Below are 22,720 nucleotides of genomic sequence, written 5' to 3'. Positions count from 1 at the left end.
AAGAAAGCCAGATTGAAAAGGAAAGGTGAAACGAGGGTCTAATATCATATTTCCCGTTCAAATTAGTCATGACCTAGTGGCAAAACAAATCGCAGAAGCTGATTGCAAGATAATATGATTCTGTAAGCAAATCAGCAATGCAGAAAAAACAGAAGAAGAACAGCAAAAGACAGAGATAAGCAAGAACAGAATGTTCATACTGATGCCAATCAGCTTGATACATAAGAACGAAAATCACCAGCAAACCTTACAACAGAGATTGTACGGCATACAGATTTTAGACGCAAAAGATTACTATACGCAACAAAATAAACTCCCTAAGAGTATCTCAGCCCAAGAACAACAGCCTCTCTTGCACGGCCCCCCACCCATAACCCCAAACCAGACCACCACGGGAGGAAAATGGAGGAAAAAAAAAAAAAAAGAGCTCAGCCCAAAAAAACAACAGGCTCCTCCGCCCCAGAAAAAAAGACACTAAACACTCATCCACACTATCATCAATAAACACCAATTTAAGTAAAAACTTCAGAATAGAAAACTAAGCATCGTACAGAAAAAGCTCTGTACCATCATATCCTGTGCATCCTCTGCTCCCCAATGATCCATTGTGTCACCAGACTAGGATCAACGGCCAAAGCATTGCATGAACTGGGGATGATCCCCAGATCAGCACCAATTTGTTCATACTCCTTGAAAGCCGCTTCCATCTCAGCTTCAGCAGCTGTATCATCCATGATTCCCATTGTGCCTCTCTGCAGGATGTCAGCGTAATATTTCTCCTTCTCAAGGTCATCTTGAAATGGTTCCATTGCAGGGCCCTGCAAGTTCCACAATCACTTAAGCGATAATGAGGACATATGGGGAGCATACAGAAATGCATATATCCTTTCATAGCCCAAAAAACTACATCAATGCAGCAAAAAACAACTTAATTACAGATACTTTTCTACTTGTATCTTTTACTTGCAGGTGTCTATTCTGTTCAAATATTTTGGAAATGTTTGTGGCAAAATTAAATAAACAATTATGCACTTGTTTATCTTAGGATGGGACAGTTTAATAACATGGGATAGCATGCACGTCACTCTTAAGCCCAAACTCCCATGCTACGTGTCTATGTTCCCCCAGAAACCAATGTTCAAAGCAGTAACCTCTTTGAAAACATTACTCCAGGGATAACAGGCTGATCTCCCACAAGAGCTCATACTGATGAAAAGGTTTGGCATAGGATGCCAAGCCTGCTTCCCAAAGAATCTAGAAGAAAAGGCTAATTCCTTTAAAGTATTCATTAACAGTTTACAAGCGAACCTATATGACTGTTTTCATGGTTCTCTTACACCCATCAACATCATCTTACATAAAAGACAACTACAAGCACAAAAATAGCCATGTCTTAATCGCTTTTATACTACAGTAAGAACTACATTTTATTTCGGAATATGTAGGTTACTGTAAGAACCACATTTTTGTTTTGGAATATGTAGGCTACTATCGTACTTCAGAAGGTTGCTTGACTTAAAATTTAGAACAAAATAAAAAAATATAAGAGGGTCGTGCATGTACAGAGCTGCTCAAGCAATGTAGTTGGACACATGAAAAAAATATACAAGTCAAAATACTGTCAGAAGCATGACAAACAGAAAAGTAGGATATCACCACAATAGATTTATATTTTTGATAAATAATGGTAGTATTTAGGATGTCCCATTAAAGTGCTTTTAGTCAAGGCATGATCAGAGAAAAGAGTAAGGGTGGCAATGGGGAGGGGGTTGTCAAATAACACCCCCCCGTCTCCCGCCCCCTGCCCCTGCCCCATTTCCCCCGCGGTCCCCTATAGGGGAAGAAATCAACCTACCATATTTAACAATCTACTCAGCTACGGGACAATTTTATCATTCATTCTATCTCAAAATATCCAATAAAGACATCCTCAAGTACTCAACCTTAGACCATTCAACGAGTTGAAAATACTAATAACTAAAGAAAATTAGCAATTTGTCAATACCATGAAAATGACATTAAAAAATCCGACTAAGATGTAATAGGACCAAGTCACAAATATATGTTCACAATTATGTTATTAATTATATTATTAAATATAAAGAATTGGATTATAACTAAATTATTATATTGTGTATATATATGTATTGTATATACATCTATAAATTTAAATATATATATATATATATTGTATGCAGGGGACGGGGCAAGGGATGGGGCAGGTGTATGTTGACCTGCCCCTCGCCCAGTTTTAAGGCAGGGGTGTCCCATCCCCTGCCCCATTTCTACCCCCACGCAGGCACCCACCCCAATTGCCACCCTTAGAAAAGAGAAGTAAAACAAAGAGGGAAATATGGATCTTATGGTGAGAAAGAATCTAAGCATGTGATGTAGCAGCCTCGAGTGAAACCATAAACTGAAATGGCATAGTACATTAAAGAGGACAGAGTATAGTCTATGAAAGGAAATCTGTAAATGACTTGTGTATGAAGGAAAAAAATACTGATATTTCTAGATAAAGAATTGTATGCTTCGTGTGTGACTAAAGCTTCTACTTCAGTAATTCTGTACTTCCAGGATAAACCATAGGTCGAACAGCTCTAGGATACAGGTTATGATGAGTCCTGGCAAAAGAGAACATTCAAAATACTGTAGTTCACATCAATCATGCAAAAATACTTGTAAGGTAGTACATCTCTCCATTTACAGGAAATCAAGAAGTGGTCCCAAGTTAGGACCACCAGGATTACGTAGCCTTTGCTCCCTAACTCCAGACAACAAGAAACAGAATCCTGAGGGAGAAATGAAGCCTTTTGTGGTGGATCTTAGCGCACTGGGAGCATAATATTCTATTTTATAAGTGCCTTAGGCAGACAGGATGTGATTTAACAAGTACTCATTAGCAGTACCATAGTGAGGATACAGAGCATGTACTACAAGCAGGGTTCAAGTAGGTTGCCTTCAGTTAATACCAGCTGTCACTATATAGCTATGAGTTGGACACCAGTGCGATCCTAAAACACAAGCAGTTAAAGTGTCAAGGCAGTGAACACCTACACCAAGCTTCTGATGAGACTTGAATTTGTCAATGCCATGACCATCAAGAGGTTTTTCTTAAGCTGGCCTTTTGTAAAAGTAACCTATAAACCGCTACTAAATTAGACATGCATTGTTCGATTATTACAAACATCCCTCACCACCAGGACAGCAGCAACGGACTTAAAAATAAAGATCAATAAAAACTTAAATCCTCTTACACGAGAAAATAAAACTAGTTAAAAGCGCTTGCAAACAATCTGCTTCTCCTGTGTCCAAGAGAACGACATTCCAATCCAGTACTTTTAAGATCTATCAGACTATTTTACAGAAATTTTGACCTGAAGGTGCAAATTTGAATTTATTGAAATATTTATAAAAAATTGAGTAGGAACAAAAGCCTATTTGACCACTCCATCCAATAGACAAAACATGGACCTAGAGATCATAGACAGTCAGCTCTCTTACAATCAATATCTGAGAACTTGATAATTTCTAAATATTGATATGTAACTTCCTTTCATGCCTAAAATTGATTGTTGTTATATACCAGTTTGACATGATTCAGAAAATGTTCGCTCTGTTCGTAATTATTTATTTCAAAAGTCATACACCTTAGTTTTTTTGACCTATTTTAACAAAAATATTGAAACTCAAAATATTACGTAGATATTCCAACTTTATCCCAGTTTAACAAGTTGATTTATGCAGTTTCATACATATTATTAATTCCTTTACTTTTTGTGATTAATTACTACGTTCTTAATTAGAAAAATAGATTTTGAAAGATTGGAAACCAAGTTTTATGACACCATCTTAGAAGGATGATTATTATGGAAGCTCAGAGAACGAACATACAGCTTTGTTCCTCCATAGTCATGAAGATCCTAATAACGTTTGATTATCTTAATGCTCTGCAGTAACAGAACAAAATTTGTTTCACTTAACAAAGTGGGCAAAAGTCTTATGATGGATAGAACTAGAGGTGTCAAAATGGGTGACTTGGGCGGGTTTGGGTTGGGTAAAATGGGTAATGGGTATAAGTGAGTCAACCCATTTATACCCATTTAATTAGATGGGTATACATGAGTAAGTCAAAAAATGAATTGGGTAACCCAATTACCCATTTATAACCCATTTATTTTAATTTTTTGTAAATTCATTTAAATTCATTTTTGCAAACTAAGTTATCAATTTATACCGCTCTTTGTACCCATCATTAGTTTTAAATATTTACTTATAATGTTCAATAAGCCTAATTACCAAATTTTTTTCATTTATACTCTATTTCACAAAATTACATATTATTTAATAATTGAATAATAAGAATATAAAAATTTGAACTAAGTACTATAAAAGTTAATATAAAAATTTAATCCAAAAATTTTTAACCCCTAACATTTTTTCCATATATAAATTTAAAATTTCATTTTAGAAAGATAAGAAAAGAGGCTCAAATTTATCATAAATTGGTAATGCCGAAAAATGAGCAAGTTAACAAACTAAGAGAAAACAAAATAATAAAATAAAACCAACAAATAATAATAATAATGAAACAAAAGTAGTTAACATCATGACAAAATGAAAAATTTGAAAAAAAAAATGGGTGGGGGAAAAGAAGAGATATAGGGGAAGAAAATTTTAAATGGGTTAATTGGGTTTGATGGGTTACCCAATAATACCCAATAATACCCATTTATTAAATGGGTATTATTGGGTAACCCATTTATACCCATATACAAAAATTTAAGATACCCATACCCATCTATTCATGGGCGGGTATGGGTAAATTTAGTTAAGTAGGTTGATTTGCCACCTCTAGATAGAACACATAAATAGTTTTCCCTAACAATAGTCAAAAACGTTTACTTCTCATTGTTACCAATATTTTGTATTTACTTCTTATTGTTACCATTATAAGGAAGAGGAAGCATACAGAAGAAGGCAACCCATAGAGGTTACCATTATTTTGTATTTACTTCTTATTTTGTTACCATTATTTTGTTAGACTTTCAACTTCAGATGCAACCTGCTGCTTGTAACTGGAGACCTCCCCAACTCAGAAATCTGGATCTAGATTTCCAATTAAGACTGTTTGTAACAACTTAAAGCTATTCTGACTAGGACCAAACTATAAAGAAATTATACAGACTCAAGTCAAAAGAGTCAATAATCTTTAACTCTAAATGAAAGACAAAGCAATGTTGTGCAACAAAACCTCAAGGCAAGAATGAATATTCAAATAATTAGTTCGAACATATATTAAGCTAAAAAAGCTAATTGAACTTTAAGCATCTTAAACTCTAATTTGAGGATTTGCATGAAAACAGTTGCCCAATACCTGGACAAGTTCAGCATAATGTTGATAGATTTCACTGCTTTCATCTTGATCACCAAGCAATGTGCCACCGTACCAGCCATTTGCCTCATTTACTGACGTCATTGCAAGATATCTACAGAACAAGTGAAATTGCAATGGATCAGGAATCAAACATGTAGCTAAGAATGTTGTACAGTTCTTAGACATGCAAAACATAGCTTTGACAATGGCAACAATACCTAGCAGTTTCTTCTTTTGCTTGTCAACAAGTGACATCAAGGGCAATATTAAATCTTTTATCCAATTTGAGTACACTGTTTTTAATCTTTTGTCTGAGACATTCAGTGGGATAAAAATACTTACCAGAGAATGGATTAGTAGGAAGTAAATGAAATCAGAGTTTGACGGAAATAACATGCAAGAAGAAAAGTTTCCGTGCATTTTGCCAGTTATCCTCAATTATCAAGTACATAAAAGACAACTGAAACATCAATTCTGGAAGCTTCCAAAGCTAACACTACCAACTTAGCATGAGCCCAAACAATAATAGTATTTTGTAACAGTAAGAAAGACCAGAATCAGATATATTTACATGAGGCTTACATATAAGAATGGATTTCGTGTTAAACAATTGGAATATAGGTCACCAAAAGCTTGAAAGGGGGAAAAATAATAGCAGCTTCTGATTGACTTTGAAGCTTGCAGAGTATTCAATAAAACAACCATTGCAGGATTCCCTGTTTCATTTTCTTGAATAGCAGAAGTCAAATTTAAAACTTCAAAGGGCACAGTAGAACAGTTTAACTTTAGGATGTGGACCTTTTGCCACCTCAACTAAGGTTTATCCCTTTTTCCTCAAATTTTTTTGTTATGTAGCAAACACCCCTCTGTCCGAGTCTGGAATTAAATCTACGGTTAACTGGCATGTGCTTGGCATGAAGCTCACGTCTTTCATTATTTTCCTAGATTTACTTTCACTCGCTTCTTACTTTCTCTCTCCTTTTTCAAATGCTGATTTTAAAATTTTCTTCTTCAATTCCCGGTTTTCTTTCTCTTTTTGCTCCTGGGTTCTCCCACACTAACTCCTCCCCAACAATGTCTGGGGCTACAATTCTCAGGCAACAGATCGCTATCTTCATGGTACAACCTACCAAAAATAATCAAATTTCCAGACTCTTTTTAAATTAGCATGACTCTCAATGCCTCACAATTACTTTGACATCTATTTTCTTTGACACAAAACAAGAGAGACAAATCAAATTGAAAATGATCAACACCAAAAGTTGTTAGTTCTGAATTTATCCAAGCTAAATCTTCCGTCTTTAATATGAATCAGATTCCACAAGTCATGGCTTTCTGTTTTTATTTTCTTTTATATTAATCAAAATTGCATAAATTACTCATCCATTCTGAACGAGAAATGGCTAGTGCCATCAGTCCGCCCTCCCTCAATGCATTTGTGTTGTCTTTTCCTAGTGAGAGCATGTGCGCAGCCTGTTGTTGTGTGTTTGGCTGGAAGAAGGATGAGGCAAACAAAGAGAGGAGAAAAGAATAAAGAAGGAGAAACAAAGGAAATAGGGAAAGAAGAAACTATTCGATGGTGATTTAATTAATTGAAAGCCATGTGCATTCAAATACGCAGCTGACAGTCAGATTTTATCCCAAACACTAAGTGGAAGGGTCATTCTGAAACATAATGAAAAGGAGTAAATGGGTACAAAAGGGGACTGAAATATAAAAAACCCTATTGGTTAGGGGACACAAGAAGCTATCACATAGCTGAAATTGGGTATCTTGCACCTGAATGTATATTCAATTCACTCTCACATAAGAAACTTTTGAAATATGGCCACATACAGTTGACAGATCATTATAAGTATAAAGATGAGAATTCGACCTTCCATTCCAACTTTATTCACCCATAACCCAGGAGGAGCTTTCTATAGCCATAGTTACCTCTCCATACAATTAGGAAACTCGGAAGGACAGAGAACAAAAAATTAGATTAAACAGTGTCGGTCCTATTAGAGTAATTTCCTTACTATCCCAAATCACGAGTTTTTCTAATTCCTGTTAGTTTCCGAGTACATAAATAGATTACTCACACTTCTAGGGGTACACTTAATTTCTCTACTCTTTCTCTGCATGGTATCAGACTAGGTTTCCCACCAACAACATTAGGAAAAAGAAAGAAATAGGAACAAGAAAAAAACATGATTGCTGATCAGAATTTCTCCAATCAAGCAGCCCTAGCATATCCCATAATATCCTGTATTCCATGAGCCTACTAAACATATTGAAGTCGATTGTCATTTTGTAAGGGAAGAACTTCAACACAAGATAATGTCTCCTAGTCATGTCAATAGGCAAACAACTTGCTGACTATGAATCCTTGCCAAGAATTAGAATGGATTTTATCTGTAGCAAGATATAAGATCCAGCTTGAGGGGAGTATTAAGATATAATTTGTGTTTGTCCTATTAGAGTAATTGATTTGATATTCCGCATCAAAATTTCCCAAATTACTTGCAATACCAGAACATATAAATAGATGAACTAACCCTTTCTATGCTTATGCTTCCTAAATCTTCTCTCGTCTTTTTCCAAAAAATTATGTTGGGAAAGGGTCAATTATGCAAACCTACTAGAAAACCTTAAACTTCTTTAGTTAAGTGGCTTATGGCACTTTTGGCAGCATACCTTACACTTCTTAAATAAATACATTATTGAACAAAGAAACTCTTCTGCAGACATACATGCAAGGAGGCATGCACAATGAGGCTACCACACCATCAGGAAAATAAGCATGATTAACATGCAAGCCCAGCTTCGATGTATAATAAAAGTAAGAGCAGAGACTGGTTAGCAATATTCTGACTAGACAGACTACAGTGGCCAGTCATAAATTTGCACCCACTAACCAAAGCTTGGACATGGAATTCTCAGTTGTATTTCAGAACTAGCAAACATGCAAACTTAGCTTCACCCATTTAAGAGCAAAGGCACCCTAGAGATGGATTAGCAAGAGACTAGCCAGGCAGATCGCACATTCTGGTCCACATAAGCTTTGCACCTGCTAAATCACGTTTGTAGATGAAACTGATGTACACCCATAATACAGAACAAAGAAGATAGCAGGAGGCAACCGATGTTAGCAAGCAATAAGCACAGCTTATAAAGAAGATACCTTTGGAATAAATCCTCATCATTAATTTCACTTGTAGGGGAAAGCCAACTGAGGTCAGATAAAGCATCAACTCGCTTTTTATCATGAGAATCCCTGTCTATAACCTCATCTGACCCAACCTTTGCACCTGAGTTAGTATCATAATATTTCCTCTGTCCAAAAAGCCAATTAGGGCTCTTGAGCTGTATTTCTCTGCAGAGAGTTTGTAGTCAATTATAAACAATATCATTCCATATAACAGATTAGAGCTATCATTCCAAGGTATAACTAAATTACACGTGTACAAGCACTAGCGACTTGATCTCTAACCACACTGTAGTCACTCTACCTTAGCTTAAGCTAGTGAACCTTAATTGGCTCAAAAAATGAACTCAAGCAAGGATGGATCAAGCAACAAACAAAAGCCTTCCCTCACATAACAAAAATATAATTCAAAGCAGGAGAGCATAAAATAAGCCACAATTTAAGATTGCCCACTAGCCTACATACTTATCAGGTTGCCACATTAGATGTAGCTTGACCTCTAAGATAAAACATTCCTTCACACGTGTGAAATGCATCACTCTGCATTTGCATATCTCAGAAACCATAAAAATCTACACTGAAATCGCTCTAGAGAATATTCCCTTTGACCTTTCTCAAAATCCAATATTTCACAATAAACCAAGCTTATCTTACTGCACAAACCATTTTGAAAGTCAAGATTATGACAACTTTGTGTCAATAAGAATAATCCAAATATAATACCACATTGATCATGGTCCACCACCTTCCCAGGAGCACAGAGAGCCCGGGAAAAGTGCAATGTATGCACCTTAGCAGACAGTAAATTATAAATTTCATATGCAACATCCAAAAATAAGTTCCAGATGCCATAAATGTAAAAGCAAACCTCAGTCAGAATTTCAAAAACTAGAAGCATAGTCCAACACATGCTACACATCAAAAATTAAATTGTCCAAGTATCATGAGTATCTTCAACATGTCAGTTCTGACATCGGTAGAGAATTTGGTTTAGATGATATGCATAGAAGATAAAGAGGACACACACAAAAAGGAGTAATAAGATAAGGAAATTAGAACCATCTTTTTAAGCCAAGCTGTAGTGATCATGCATCATGTGCATATGCATCACAGAATGATAATCTCACACATTAATAAAATGAACAATAAGGTGAATTTCTTTCTTGGTGTTTCTCCATAAATGTGCTAGAGCATCATGCATATGGTACTTAAATTTGAGGACGCTCTACAATTAAGAGACAAGGATGCTAGTTGTATAATTAGATAGAGAAGTACGCTGCATCAGGGGCCACTCCAAAACTTCCAGTTTTCTGGTCTGTTTCACTGTAAAGCCGAACATTCTTAATTGAACTGCAAGTTCTTTCAATCAATTTATCAAGGGATGTCAACTTTATGCGTGAAAAGTCCTCTTTACTAGCTGGAATAGGGGCAAAAGAATTGCCTTGTGCTCCAAGCTCAGCTTCAACCAGGGAACTGAAACAGGAAAGCATCAAGTATTGATCTAATAGTCATCAGAAGAAAAAAACAAAGAAAAAAGGTCGAAAATTTTGAGGGATCATATGAACTATTTTTGTCTCTGTGCATGCCAAGGTAATTCACAGACTTCCATCTGCAAGGGAAAATTTTCTGAGAATAGCTTAGAGATGCAGGCACCAATAGCAGAATTCACACCACAAGGTGCATGTGTAAGTTTTTTGTTTCCATAAATTCAGCTAGATCATTCCATAATCCTGCAAGTCCAGTCCCATTTTGGTGACAGGAATTCGAAATATAGAACTTTCTGTTTTCATGATGAAGCTAAACAATTATAAAATTATGCTGACTCCAGCAATAGACTAAAAAAACAATTATCTATGAGAAAGAACAAATAGAAGGAAAGCAAAAGAACAAGGAAAACAAAATCTAAACAAGCAGGAAAACAATGGAGATATTTTAAAATGTCTCCCAGGCTATTCTAGTGGTTCCTTTTCTTTTTCCTCTCGACTTCAAGCTAGCTATGACTTTGTGCATAACTTTCCTTTTACACGAAATTTTCCTTTCTGCTATAACTCAAATGCCCAAGAAGACCATTCATAGTTTCCTTAAAGCTAATCAATCCGGTAAAAATCATCTAGATGATCTAAGGCAAAATGGTTTACATGCGTTCCAGAGCCTTGGATGAACAACAAAAAACTTTATCCAAAGGCGAACAGGTGCTACATATGCAACTCTGTTAAAAAAATAAAACATTGAAACACATAATTGAGCAAATAGTTGTGTCTTTCCATCTAATTGAGAACATAAGCAACCAGTGAAAAAATACAAGCCAATGCTCCATGATAAAAACCGAATCATTTTCATCAATAACTTGGCAATTCTAAGACAGCCCAGACTGCTTAGGTTGCCAGTTCTGACCAATAACTGATCAGCTGGTGGGTCTGGTTCAGAGTAAATCAAACTCGATAGGAGCTGGTATACCAATTGGTTCAGAAAGGACAACCTTGATTGCTTTCTGAATTTGCTAATACTTTTCATTTTCAAAAAGGTTTTAAATTTCACTTTGCAATTTTAGCACCAAGTTCACAAGTTTCTAAAAGTTCAGAATACTTTTGTTACACAACTATGATCCTATGTTTTATTTGTCATCTTACAAATTTATCAACAAAACTATTCTTTTTACATTTTTCTAGAAAAAGAAAAACCATAACATCAGTTGAATGGGCAGTTAAATCTGGTCGAACCAGTCAAACCAGGAATCAGTTGACCAGGCTAATTTTAAATTTTATTGCAGTTACAGTCAGTTAATAGACCAGTAGACCCAGATAAGAAACAAGCAAAAGAGTTGCAACACAAGTTGGTGCACAAGCAGACCTAAAAAAGAATGATTACATGATATATCACTTGAAGAGTAGAATGACTACATGATATATTACTTGAAAGCATCACAAACGAGTAAGAATTATTTACCTCTTTTCAGGGATGAAATCATCTCCAATTCCTGATACATGAAGATAGTAATCAGAATCTAGCTCCCATAGTGCAGGTTTTCCCTCCTGAGGCTGGAAATAACCCAAGAATCTGGTAAATCCATCAAAGAAAACATTCAGAGAGGATGAATTCAATGCCCTAGTAGTCTTAAAAGTGTCACACTTAGATATAAACTGGTGTAGCTCACACTTACTAAGAGGTCTATTTTACAAGGCAACAAGAAGAGGAAACATCATGGAAAGACAAAGAAAGAAACCAAAATAAAGAAGGAATCGGACATAACAAATTTATGGCATCTTGCTTTTCCCCATCTGTATATGCATTGCTGTAGTATCTCTTAATAGACTTCAGAAATTCCCTGGACTGAGTAGTAGCCTTCCACTTGCCCTGCCGTTCAGGAAACACCTGGAAAAATAAAAATTCTTCCATGACATGTTTGACAAACAGTAATCATGCTCATTATAGGCTATATACAGGCAGGGCAAATACAAAAGTGAACATGCATGCATACAGTGTTATGAGCTGCAGATCCACCATACTGCTGGGCAAGGGCATCACCCATGCTTTGGTACATATCCATAAGAGCAGCAGCAATGCTGCTATCGGCATCCACTTTAGGCTTATCTGTCAAACCCATAGCATGAAGCTGGCGACCTAAAGCTGCTAATCCATAAGCATATTGAGCAACATTTGTTCGGTCCAAGCAATCAATGCAGTTGGTGCGCAAAACTCCACTTTGAAACCGAGGTGCTGCATTACCATCATTCTCTTTCCTAATATGTTGATTGCTATCTCTCTCTCGGTCTTGTTTGAGGAAAGAAGTCAAGGCCTCATTTGAGCTACTAATCCTTGAAATATCCCCCGAATTAGTTCTCAAATCTCTGAACGAAGAATCCCTAATGAAACGGCCATGAAATATCAGAACAAGAAATTTATCCACATTAATCAACCAAAAAAAAAGTCATCATGTGAGACAATTTAAAGGTTGAATTGTCATATTACCACCCAGAGAAAAGAGTAACAAGAAGTCACAGAGTAAAACAGCAGATCAAACTGGATCTAAGCCAATCACATGAAATCACCCTCTTAATAAAGGTAAGTGACTTGTGATGTTCAAGAACAAGTCATATTTCCGGTTCCATTACATAGATTAACCATAACTGTGGCGCAAATATAAGACCTGGACTAAAATGGTAGCAAGGATTTGGCATCGCAAAACCAGTAGTTGCTAGGGCTTTCATAGAGAGCCAAATGAGAAATGCTGAATCAGAAGAAGCAGAAGCCATCAAGTTAGTTCTATGCAAAGCCAAAGCTCCAGAATGGCTCAACATTGAGCTCCAATCAAAAACAAGGCCCTCAAGGATGATTAATTCATTGAATTGCGATGGTACAATCCCACCTACCATCTTGCCTGGAAGACATCTTAGTGATAAGTCCCTTGTTGATAATATGCTTGTTCTAATAGGAAGGCAGGGAATGTGCTAAATCTTAGAATTGCTAAATATGGTTTGAGCCTTACTCATGATGTTCATGGAAGATTACCTTCACACTTTTATTATGACACTGTAAAGAGGTGTAAACATAGAACAATCGAATGAACGTTGTTGTGGTTTTGCCCTGGGAGGGAGGGGAGGAACATGACTGCAATTACTGCAAATATATCTACCACCAAAAAGAGAGAGAGAGAGAGAGAGAGAGAGAGAGAGAGAGCAGAGGCCAACTATACAGGCCTGCCACTAGAATATTTGATATGATAGGACCGTCTTCATACATAGCAGTAACTTGTTTCCAATATCACCAATAGCTGAAAGCATGCAGAAAAATTACAAGATCCCATATCAACAAAAGCAGCCACCACAAAACTATAATTCCGGATTCCTACACACTCATTAAGATGATGTTACATACTGCATTTTCAAGGTAGTCTAATAAGTTTTACTTGTTCATTTCAATTCAATCCCTCTTGCTGCCAGATGGGCAATAATTTAAGACAAAGAAGACGCAAGAAAAAAAATGCAGTCAAACCTCTCAAATCCAGAAACTCTTATCAATTTCCTTGGTCCTCCTTAATTGCATTCAAGCTCCCCAAAAAAAAAAAGGTAAAACAGAAGACATTCCAATCAGAGATGAAAAAGAAATACTGGAGCAAGGCGGCACAGTTATACAACTTTCAGATTGCAAACTAGTCCAAAAGATTCCCAACTAGGAGCAGGTCTAGGAAAGGTTAGGTGAGAACAGCTTAAGTGCAAGAAAAACCTGTTTTTCAGCAACAAGCTAGCCTTTTCCACAAGAAAAGGCAATTTGGAAACTCAAAGTGAAAAACTATTAACAGAAATATCTTCAAGAAATTAATAAATGTGAAATTTGCACAACTCACATAACCAAAATTCAACTTAAGAAAACTACTCTCTTTCAACTATAAAAATAACAGTGCACAGGCATTTGCCCCAATTCTAGGACCAAACTCACTACCACTAGAAAAAAAAAAACTCTCCAAGCTTTCAGTCTCAAAATTTCCACCACTAGTACAAGCTGAAAATTGTTACAAAACAAAAAGCAAACCAAAATGCTATTCATGTCAGAACAGAACCAAAAGCCTTCTAATGGCAGTTCTACAGGCCAAACAACATAGCCGAAAAAATTGCTGTAATAAAACCAAAATAAAGTAAGTTCGAAAAATATTATGGAGGACGAACAAACAGCCGGTATTGAGAAACTAGAGTGAGTTGAATTACAAATTCCAACCGCAAGTATGATATTGGTACCAAAATTCAGACTTCAACTGTGGGGGAAAAATTTTACCTAGCAGTGCTAGTACGGCTCAATTGGGTAGCTCGACGTTTAACAACCTGTGGGTTCCCACTGTAGTAAAACCCTGTTAGATCAAGTGCTTCACTGGCCACGCCACCCAATACTGCTAGTACATTGGCAGACTTGCTTCAGAACAGAAACATGCCAATAATTAGTACAGATTAAAGGGCCAAAAAGACGGCAATGCAAACCATATATACTTACCTCTTTGAAAACTTGTGAAAGTCCCAGTGGATAAACCTAAGATGATTCTCCTCTGGTAGAATCTGGTTTAGATATCCAACCGCATTTGCGAACTCACGCCTTAGCATCATTTCTCGTGGCCTTTTCTCAACAGTCTATTATTTAACAACCAACCATAAGAAAACAACACCATAAGTAGCAAACTGTTATATGATGCACCATTTTATCTATTTCAGGAAAAAAGTTTTTGGAGCTTATCACAAAGTATTTTTTAACTACCAAATTCTATAAGACAAGTTTCCAGTTCTTTCCTCAGAGGCAATATTCTCAACCAGGAGCACTCACGCAAGCTTGCAGCGAAAGTTAGATCTGCATCATTTTAAAAAATAAAATAAAATAAAACTACTGAACTGAAAGCTTCATTGTCCCCTATCCCAGTTCAGCTGATTACCATAACATGCCTGGTCCCACTCTCAAGCTGAAGCCTTCCTTCCCTATAAGGCTCAAACCTCCCTTCCCCCTAGTAAACCCCCCTCCCCCCAAAAAGGGCCAAAAAAAAAACACACACACACACACATTTAACTTTTGCAAAGGTTCCAGAATCAATTGCCACATAGGGAAAAATTTTGCATCACAAGGGCATAACAGGGATTTTACATGTGTTCAACCCACTATTGAAATTTAGTTAAGGTACGAACCTTAATCAGATTGAGAACAATAATTGGGTTGCCATATCTCTTTTCCAGGTCTTCAAAATGCAATTTTGTTGCCTCATAGGTAGGATCATATCTTTGTACTTGATCAATACAAAAAGAGCAACATGTGAGTTAAAAGCATATAGACCTTTGCACAATTAACAAACACAAGGAGTGGAATGCACTAATCAAAACTCAATCGAGTAGAATAAGATCATCCATTCAATAATCATGTAGAACCAGAATATCCATTCAACATGATTGATTTCAAAAGGACTCATGTTTTCTTACAGATTATATCAGGTTTTGGACTGAATCTTGAAGCTTCCTGTGACCAGAAAAGAGGAATAGAACCCCTCATTTGTACAACAGAACTCATTTTTCCTTTGCAGGATCCAGCTTCCTCATCAAGGACAATCTGTTCAGTTTCAACATCATTTGCAACTCTTCCATGATCATTGACTCCCCTCTTTAAATAACTGCACCAATAAAAGCCAATGACTGTTTGAAGCCATTAAAAGGCAAATTTACCCATTCTTTGGCAATATTATAAAATCTTGCAATATTTCATATTCTAAGTCCAAAAATAATAAGATTTACTGTGATAAAAATGAGTGTGCAGCATTAATCATCACCACTAGGAATTAGGAAGTCATGAAACCTAGACCAAAGCATGGGGCATGAGCAATATGAGCATCAAAATCTATTGGAAGCATTAAAATAAATAATGAAACAAGAATTCTTTTGCAAAAAAATGCTCCAATTTATTGTATCATCATCTCACGCTATTTTCAAGTTTGATTTATCAGATAACTGCACAAGTAATTTCTTTTATCATTCTTTAGTGAGCAATAATCAAGGTCACCAGCTAACTGCAGAACTTTCTAACTACAATGACAAATAACAAGGACAAAAGAAAGATTTGTAGCATCTGTCATTTCAGAAAATCACAGTTCATCCTTATCACAACTGGAAGAACTTGGAGAGTTCCTTGTGGATCTTTTTAGAGAATACGAAACTTCAAATGACAGGCCACCCAACGAGGTTGTGACACGTATTACCCCAAGAAAAGTTCATGTTATATTATCAAACTAGCATCATCTGCTGAATCTTGCTTAATAAAATCAATCCTTATAGAGGCAAACAAGTAATCTACCAGATCTCTAACAAATACTCGTCATCTTCATACATAATTATAACCAAGAGTTCCAATGATTAGTCATCTAAAAGGACCACAAAATTAAATAGCACACAAACGTCAAAATCCTTCAACCTACAAAAATTTAAAACATCAACAGAAGGCATGCACCATACACAATCACGAGTGAGAGGACTAAGGTGAAACTTTTGAGTTTAAATCAATAATCTAGAAGAGATACTACTGTTTGCGAAATCTGTACTTAAGAAGGATTATCAAAAGGATCATAAGATTATATACATAGTACAAAAAGTACTAAAAAGCCATTATTAAAGAACATCTGGCTCTTAAGTTCTTTAATTTGCTTTGTTAGTCTGAGTTCTTTCATGTAAGGGGGAAGTAATTCTTGGAAGGACTATATTCCCAAGGTGGCAGCAAAGGGCAAGAACACTAACCTGGGTTGTTGTTCTTCCTCCTTCAGTCCATCCCTGAACTTAGCGCATAAAAGGCAAAATGAAAGAAAAGAAAATGCAGCATAACGAAAGGAAAAGTTACCTACATTGAATGCAAGATTGTCCATAGAGAATATATATGAGAAAATCAAATACATAAGGCTAATATATGTTTTTTATCCATATTCTTGTGCATCAGCATATGTGCTTAATCATGTCTAGTTATTTATCTTTTGATCCTGACAATGAGGTATCTCTTTAAGCATGCATTAAGCATGGACTATTTTAGCTTCATGCATGTAGCTTCCATCCATTTCTAATTAGACTAGTAGGGGTTCACAAGCTAACTACTGCCCACTCTAAATTGATTAAAAAACCATAAAATACAATTTTTGGAAACCCAAAAAAATGCCCCAAGTATACACGTCCACCAGCATAATCTAACAGAGTGCACATTATGAGGACATAGGAAAACAGGTAACTTACACTGCATTAAATACTTCTATCAATATGAAGAAAATTGAATGGGACATGCATAGTGTTCACCTATAGGACAATACAACAAATCCTGAATGTTGCCTTGCGGACACAAGCAGAGAAACAGGCACGTCAGCAAGGAGTAAACATGCTTTATCATTCAACAGTCGCGAATATGATGCCAAGGCAATAAAGACGTGACACAAGTTGCCTCCTATTAACTGCAGAACATACACATATGTACATGTACACGCGTGCCTGAAGCATATTTGTCTACGAAGAACATTTTTAGCAGGGGAGAGGAATGAAGATGGTGATAATCAAACCATTGTTAAATGACAAGCAATAAAGGCCTTGACCACTGGGCTATATATAGGTACCTAAAAGAATCCGCATAGGAAACTGTCAACACATGAAAACTGTCTGTCTTAATCAGAACCCATAAAGGGATGCATCTAACAAAAGTGAAGCAAGAAAAAGAACCAGACCAGATGTTACAACTGCAGTTTATGATTTTTTTGTTTAGTAAGCCTAATGAAAGAGAGTACCAAGCACCCAAAATAATGAGCAATAAGAACAAAAAAGGCTATATTTCCTTTGTTCATAAGCTTCTGGTGATTAAGATAGCAACAAGCACATAATGCGGTAAATGGAAATTAAACATCTTCATGCACATAAAAGTTTATGTAGTGACATACAACCTGGTTGAGTACATGAATCTTTAGTAAATTTGAACTGAATTACCAGAAAATCTCCTTCAAAATCCAATTAATGATGGAGGGGACAAGATGAAGAATAAAACCTTAAAAACCAAAGCTCAAACCCAACTTCAGACTCTTCTTGCAGAGTTTATTCTCAGGCTATTCTCCTCAATCTTATTAACATTTCACCCCATTCTGTCTTATCCATAAGATTTCAAAACTCACAAAAGTCAAAAACTCAATTAGGCCATACCGAGTTCCAGCAAAGTGTCGGGAACGTCTCGAAACAAGAGAAACACTGAAGTCCCTTCCAAAAATTGCCAACCTGATCTGCAATGATCAGACACAGTGGAAGTGACCAAAAGGCTCCATAAGTGATGTTTGACATTATAGACAAGCCTCAATCTTATAACAAAGAAATAAAAATTAGTTAATTAAGAAAGGGAAAGAAAAAAAAAAAGAAAAACAAGAGAGACAGGATTGCAGGGGCTGAAAATTGGGTGCATGAATGCATGCGGACACTAAGCACATATCCTGTTTCTCTTTATAGGTAGCATAAAATTAAGGAAAAAGTTTTGCAAAACAATGTCGAAGCTAATGAGACAAATTAATCAGCATTGGAAGAATAATAATTGACAGGACACCAAGATAGCAACAGTGGTATAATGGTGGAAACTAATGTACTCAAATATGTGATAAAGGATCAAAGAAACAAAAATGATAGCTGATACAGGACTTAAGATGCAAACCTGAATTGAAATTCCAACGAATTACATAAGCACAGACACACAATGCTGTGAACATGTCTTGACTAATGAATTGTTGTGCAATGATGTCTCATAGGCACAAACGGTGCGTTGCCAACTTGTACTACTAGATGTGATCTTACGATGGATGATCACATGATTGTGCATGCTGACACGTATCACATATAAAATGCAAATTGTTGAGTGCAGGAGTCAAGTAAAAATTCAAACATACAGCATCTATCATAACTTCAATCTCAGCCCCCAGGTGTTACATGAAACTCATGCAAAGACTCAACACCAGTATGCATACAACAAAGAACTGAATACAGCCATAAGCGAATCAATAAATCTGTAAAATATCAATACCTGCTTAAAATGCCCATGGACCAGAGCGATTGTCCACATAGTATTGTTGCATCTTGATCGAATTGCCTGTGTTAGAAAAGCATTCCATACAAACATGTCTTCATATGGAATACCTTCTTCACAAGTTGACAATACATTATGCTGCAAACTGTGCATTACTGGATATGTGTAACTATAGAAAAAATCTTTGGTCAAATCAACACTGGACAATAGCTTCTTGTACCTGCAAATTAAGCTAATGCTGTCAATTACAAAAATACGTTCAAAGAAATAAAAATCAATACAAAGGAACAACTTTAGGTCATTTTTCAACAAATAGGAGAAAAAACGCAGCATCAGGAACTAAATATGGACACAACTTGCACAAAAGGAAGCTGAATGAGCATGAGCTAGCGGGAAAGATCAAGAAATCAAAAGCGTCTATCCGAGCATCACGTGAAAGAATCCACATTAATTTAGAAAATTTTCAAATCATCCTTTCTGCCTTTCTTCAGATATCAGAATGAAGTCACATTGTGACAAAACTGCAGAAACAAAAGTAACACTTAATATCTGACCTCAAAGCACCATAGAAGCTTTATGCTGCAGAGCAGACACAGGAACAAAAGTTGCTACTTAATAGCTGTAAAAGTAGTAACACTTAATATCTAACCTCAAAGTTGCTACTTTCTTTGACTCTCATCAATACAGATCTTACTGAGAAAATTCAAGATACTAAAGATGATTTTCTGATACCAGTACAATCTTGACCTCTACATACTTGATCACATCTTCAAACATAACTTTAGTGTAACCAGTCTTTCCTAAACTGATCAATGTCTGAATGCAGCTTCAAACTAATAAAGCACAAAATGATGCCTCCATTGACACTCCTCTACGACAAAGGGGATTATACATGCGCATGTAACTATCCAACCACAAGAACAAAAAAGGCATGTTAACAGCATTTATACATTTTTTTAGTCCATTAAACAATTTAACTTGAAAAATAACAGGATTCTTGACTATGCAGCTCCAAGATAAAAATTAAATCCCTAAAATTTAATTAAAACAAGAGACAAGCAGCATAATGTTTAAAAGTTCACGAAGCAACAGGGTTATCCAGAATTTGTTAGTCCAACTACAAAGAAGAAAGGAAAAGTTACCGCAGCTCAGTTTTAGAATGAGCAATATCAGTCTGAACTGTAGAATGTGGAATGCTTATAATTTGGCTCTCATCAATACTGTATATTGCATGACCACATATGCAACCAATCTGTCGCCGCTTTGTCACCAAGACCAAGTAATATGACTCCAGGAACTTTATACAACCTGAAAAACCATTATCAATGACCACCAAAATAACAGTCAAAAAACTCATTGGTCATAAGCTGCACCAAAGTTTCCAATTTGTAATTGAGGATTTTTGCAGACTAACCAGCAATGCCATAAACTTTGGCCACAAAAGTCAATCCGCCGGTTGCTCGGTTGCCCTCAGCTATCCGCTGCAGCAAGTTTTTAACTTCCTGCGATGTGTACACAACAGGGTCTTCGCTGATATTGAGATCAGAGGGCTCCATTCTGTCGATCTTCAGAACCCGGAAAAACCTCTTGTTCTTATCACTTCCAATCAAATAAAACCTCTGCAAAGGTTGATTAAGAACTCATGAAATTTCCTAACAAAAAGTCCTTCAGCATAAACTTTCGGGAAAACATTAGTACAAAATGGAAGCTTTATAATTTGTAATTGATATTGATGTTCAATAACAACAAAAGATTGGAGCATGATAAAAATCAACATTAAAATCCCAGTAAAAGAAACACTAATTATGGGAATTTTATTATTCTTAATCTCATCACTTGCCATGCAATGGAAGTTAAAATTAAAACAAATTGAGGTTTTTCATTTGATCACACAGCATGCTTCAATAAGTCGAAGTACCAAAAAACGAAAAGAAAAAAAATTAAAAAATGAAAATTCCAATAAACCTGAATAAAAATTTAACATTCCAATTGAACTAACTATAAAGCAGCAATTAAACTAGCTTAAAACAAAAGCAAAACCCTAGAAATGCAGAATTCAATGCAATTCTATTTTTTTTAATACTTACAGCTCGGGTTTCATAGAGGCGAAACTTCTCGAGAGAGTAAGAACTGGAGGGGTCGATTTCAAGGTCGTTATTAGCGGTGATCGGATGAATTTTCGGGGGATTTTGGCCCGGGTTTTTGGAATTCTCAGACTTCGCCATTGATGATACCACCAATTCAGCCACCAAAAAAAAAACTCCAAAAAATCTTCCCCAAATTCTGATTTCTCTAATAGAGAAAAGAATGCAAATTCTTTTTCAATGCTAAACAAATCGTACTTAATCGACTGTGCATATTATATGATACAAAAAATTTTAAGACATTTGTTGGAGGGAGTGGTGGAGTGAGGAAATTAATTTTGAGTGGGGCTTTTATTTTTATTTATTTTTGGTGGGAATTGGGATGAAATGAAGCAGAGGAAATTTGGACAAACGGGGTTGGAATTTAGGCGGTTTGGAAAGGCAAGAAAATGAGGACATGGTAACGTAACGTAACTGAAATAATGAAGGGCATATTTGAGAATTGCCGAATTGGTTGCTAGGATTTTGGACCATTTCTAATTGAGGGCACTTGATCCTTAATTTTTGCACATTTGCTCTTTAATATAATATGTGAAAATTGTCTAGATTTTTGTGTATAGGTTCTTAATTTTGAGTGAAGGATAGTTGGAGGTTTTGTTTCTTACAAACTTGAAAAGTTGCACAGATAATATGAAGACTAGTATGAGTTGTGAATCCAAGGTTGGACCATACAAGAAAATTAATTAACAGAAATCAATACTTTCTAACTGTTAATATGTTTATTACTAAGTTTTTCCAAGTGTGGCAATTTCAAATAACTACAGTAATATGAATCAAATAAGATTTGAAATTAGCAGGTTTAACACGATCTGAACATAAGTGTGCCATTATTGGATCGATGTGTTAATGATACTAAGGTTAAAAGATAAACTAAACAATTCGATATTCGAATTGAGTTTGGCTCGGTGAGCAATCGTTTGAATTTCGTTTGTTAGCTAATCAAACCAAACTTGAATAGCAATTTGTGCTTCATAAACTTTCAAGTTATGTTCAACCTTGACTCGGTTAATATATAAGTGAAATATACATATAAAAGTTCAAGCTACTTGAACTTGGCTAAAGTTGAGTTTGATAAAAAAAAGAGTAAATGGCTCAAAAGGTCACCAAGCTATTGAAAATGGCACCCTTTGATCATCAAACTTTTTTTGTGGCCCAAAAAGTCACCAAACTGACAAAAACACGCCAGCAGAGTCAATTTACCGATATTTAGCGGTTTCTCATCCGGTGGCATTGGCAATGTAGAGTGAAGGAATATTTTTTAAGGGGAAAAAATGTGATATACCAAATTTTAGGATAATTTTTTTTTCTCTTAAAAAAAAGATATTACGGTTTATTTATTTTGGTTTTGTTTTAAAAACATATTGTTTTTTTAAAGACTAGACACTTTAATTTTTAATCAAAACCCTAGTTTTACTTGTGACTAAAAGGTTGTTATTTAATTGAGTTTATGTATGACAATATTTGCTT

General features: G+C 35.8%; 1 protein-coding gene across 2 annotated transcripts; it reads right to left on the bottom strand.

Annotated features, from left to right (window-relative positions):
- Positions 1-158: 158 nt before the first annotated feature.
- Positions 159-21,601, bottom strand: LOC113749061 (phosphoinositide phosphatase SAC1). Of its 2 annotated transcripts, XM_027292705.1 has the most exons (17): positions 21,197-21,601; positions 20,524-20,728; positions 20,252-20,417; positions 19,107-19,329; positions 18,245-18,321; positions 16,817-16,849; positions 15,515-15,702; positions 15,227-15,324; positions 14,550-14,683; positions 14,337-14,471; positions 12,046-12,430; positions 11,818-11,939; positions 11,514-11,624; positions 9,843-10,040; positions 8,544-8,735; positions 5,378-5,489; positions 159-818 (listed from the first exon to the last, which is right to left on the bottom strand). In XM_027292705.1, exons 1-17 carry the CDS (start codon positions 21,332-21,334, stop codon positions 570-572), a joined length of 2,766 nt encoding a protein of 921 aa, XP_027148506.1. In that variant the 5' UTR covers positions 21,335-21,601; the 3' UTR covers positions 159-569. The 2 variants fall into 2 exon arrangements, with proteins under 2 accessions (XP_027148506.1, XP_027148507.1); XM_027292706.1 differs by lacking the exon at positions 16,817-16,849 and having other exon boundaries at positions 21,197-21,600.
- Positions 21,602-22,720: the final 1,119 nt, after the last annotated feature.

Source organism: Coffea eugenioides, chromosome 10, assembly GCF_003713205.1.
Source record: "Coffea eugenioides isolate CCC68of chromosome 10, Ceug_1.0, whole genome shotgun sequence".
Classification (NCBI taxonomy): domain Eukaryota; kingdom Viridiplantae; phylum Streptophyta; class Magnoliopsida; order Gentianales; family Rubiaceae; genus Coffea; species Coffea eugenioides.
This window is presented reverse-complemented; position numbering and strand designations above follow the sequence as displayed.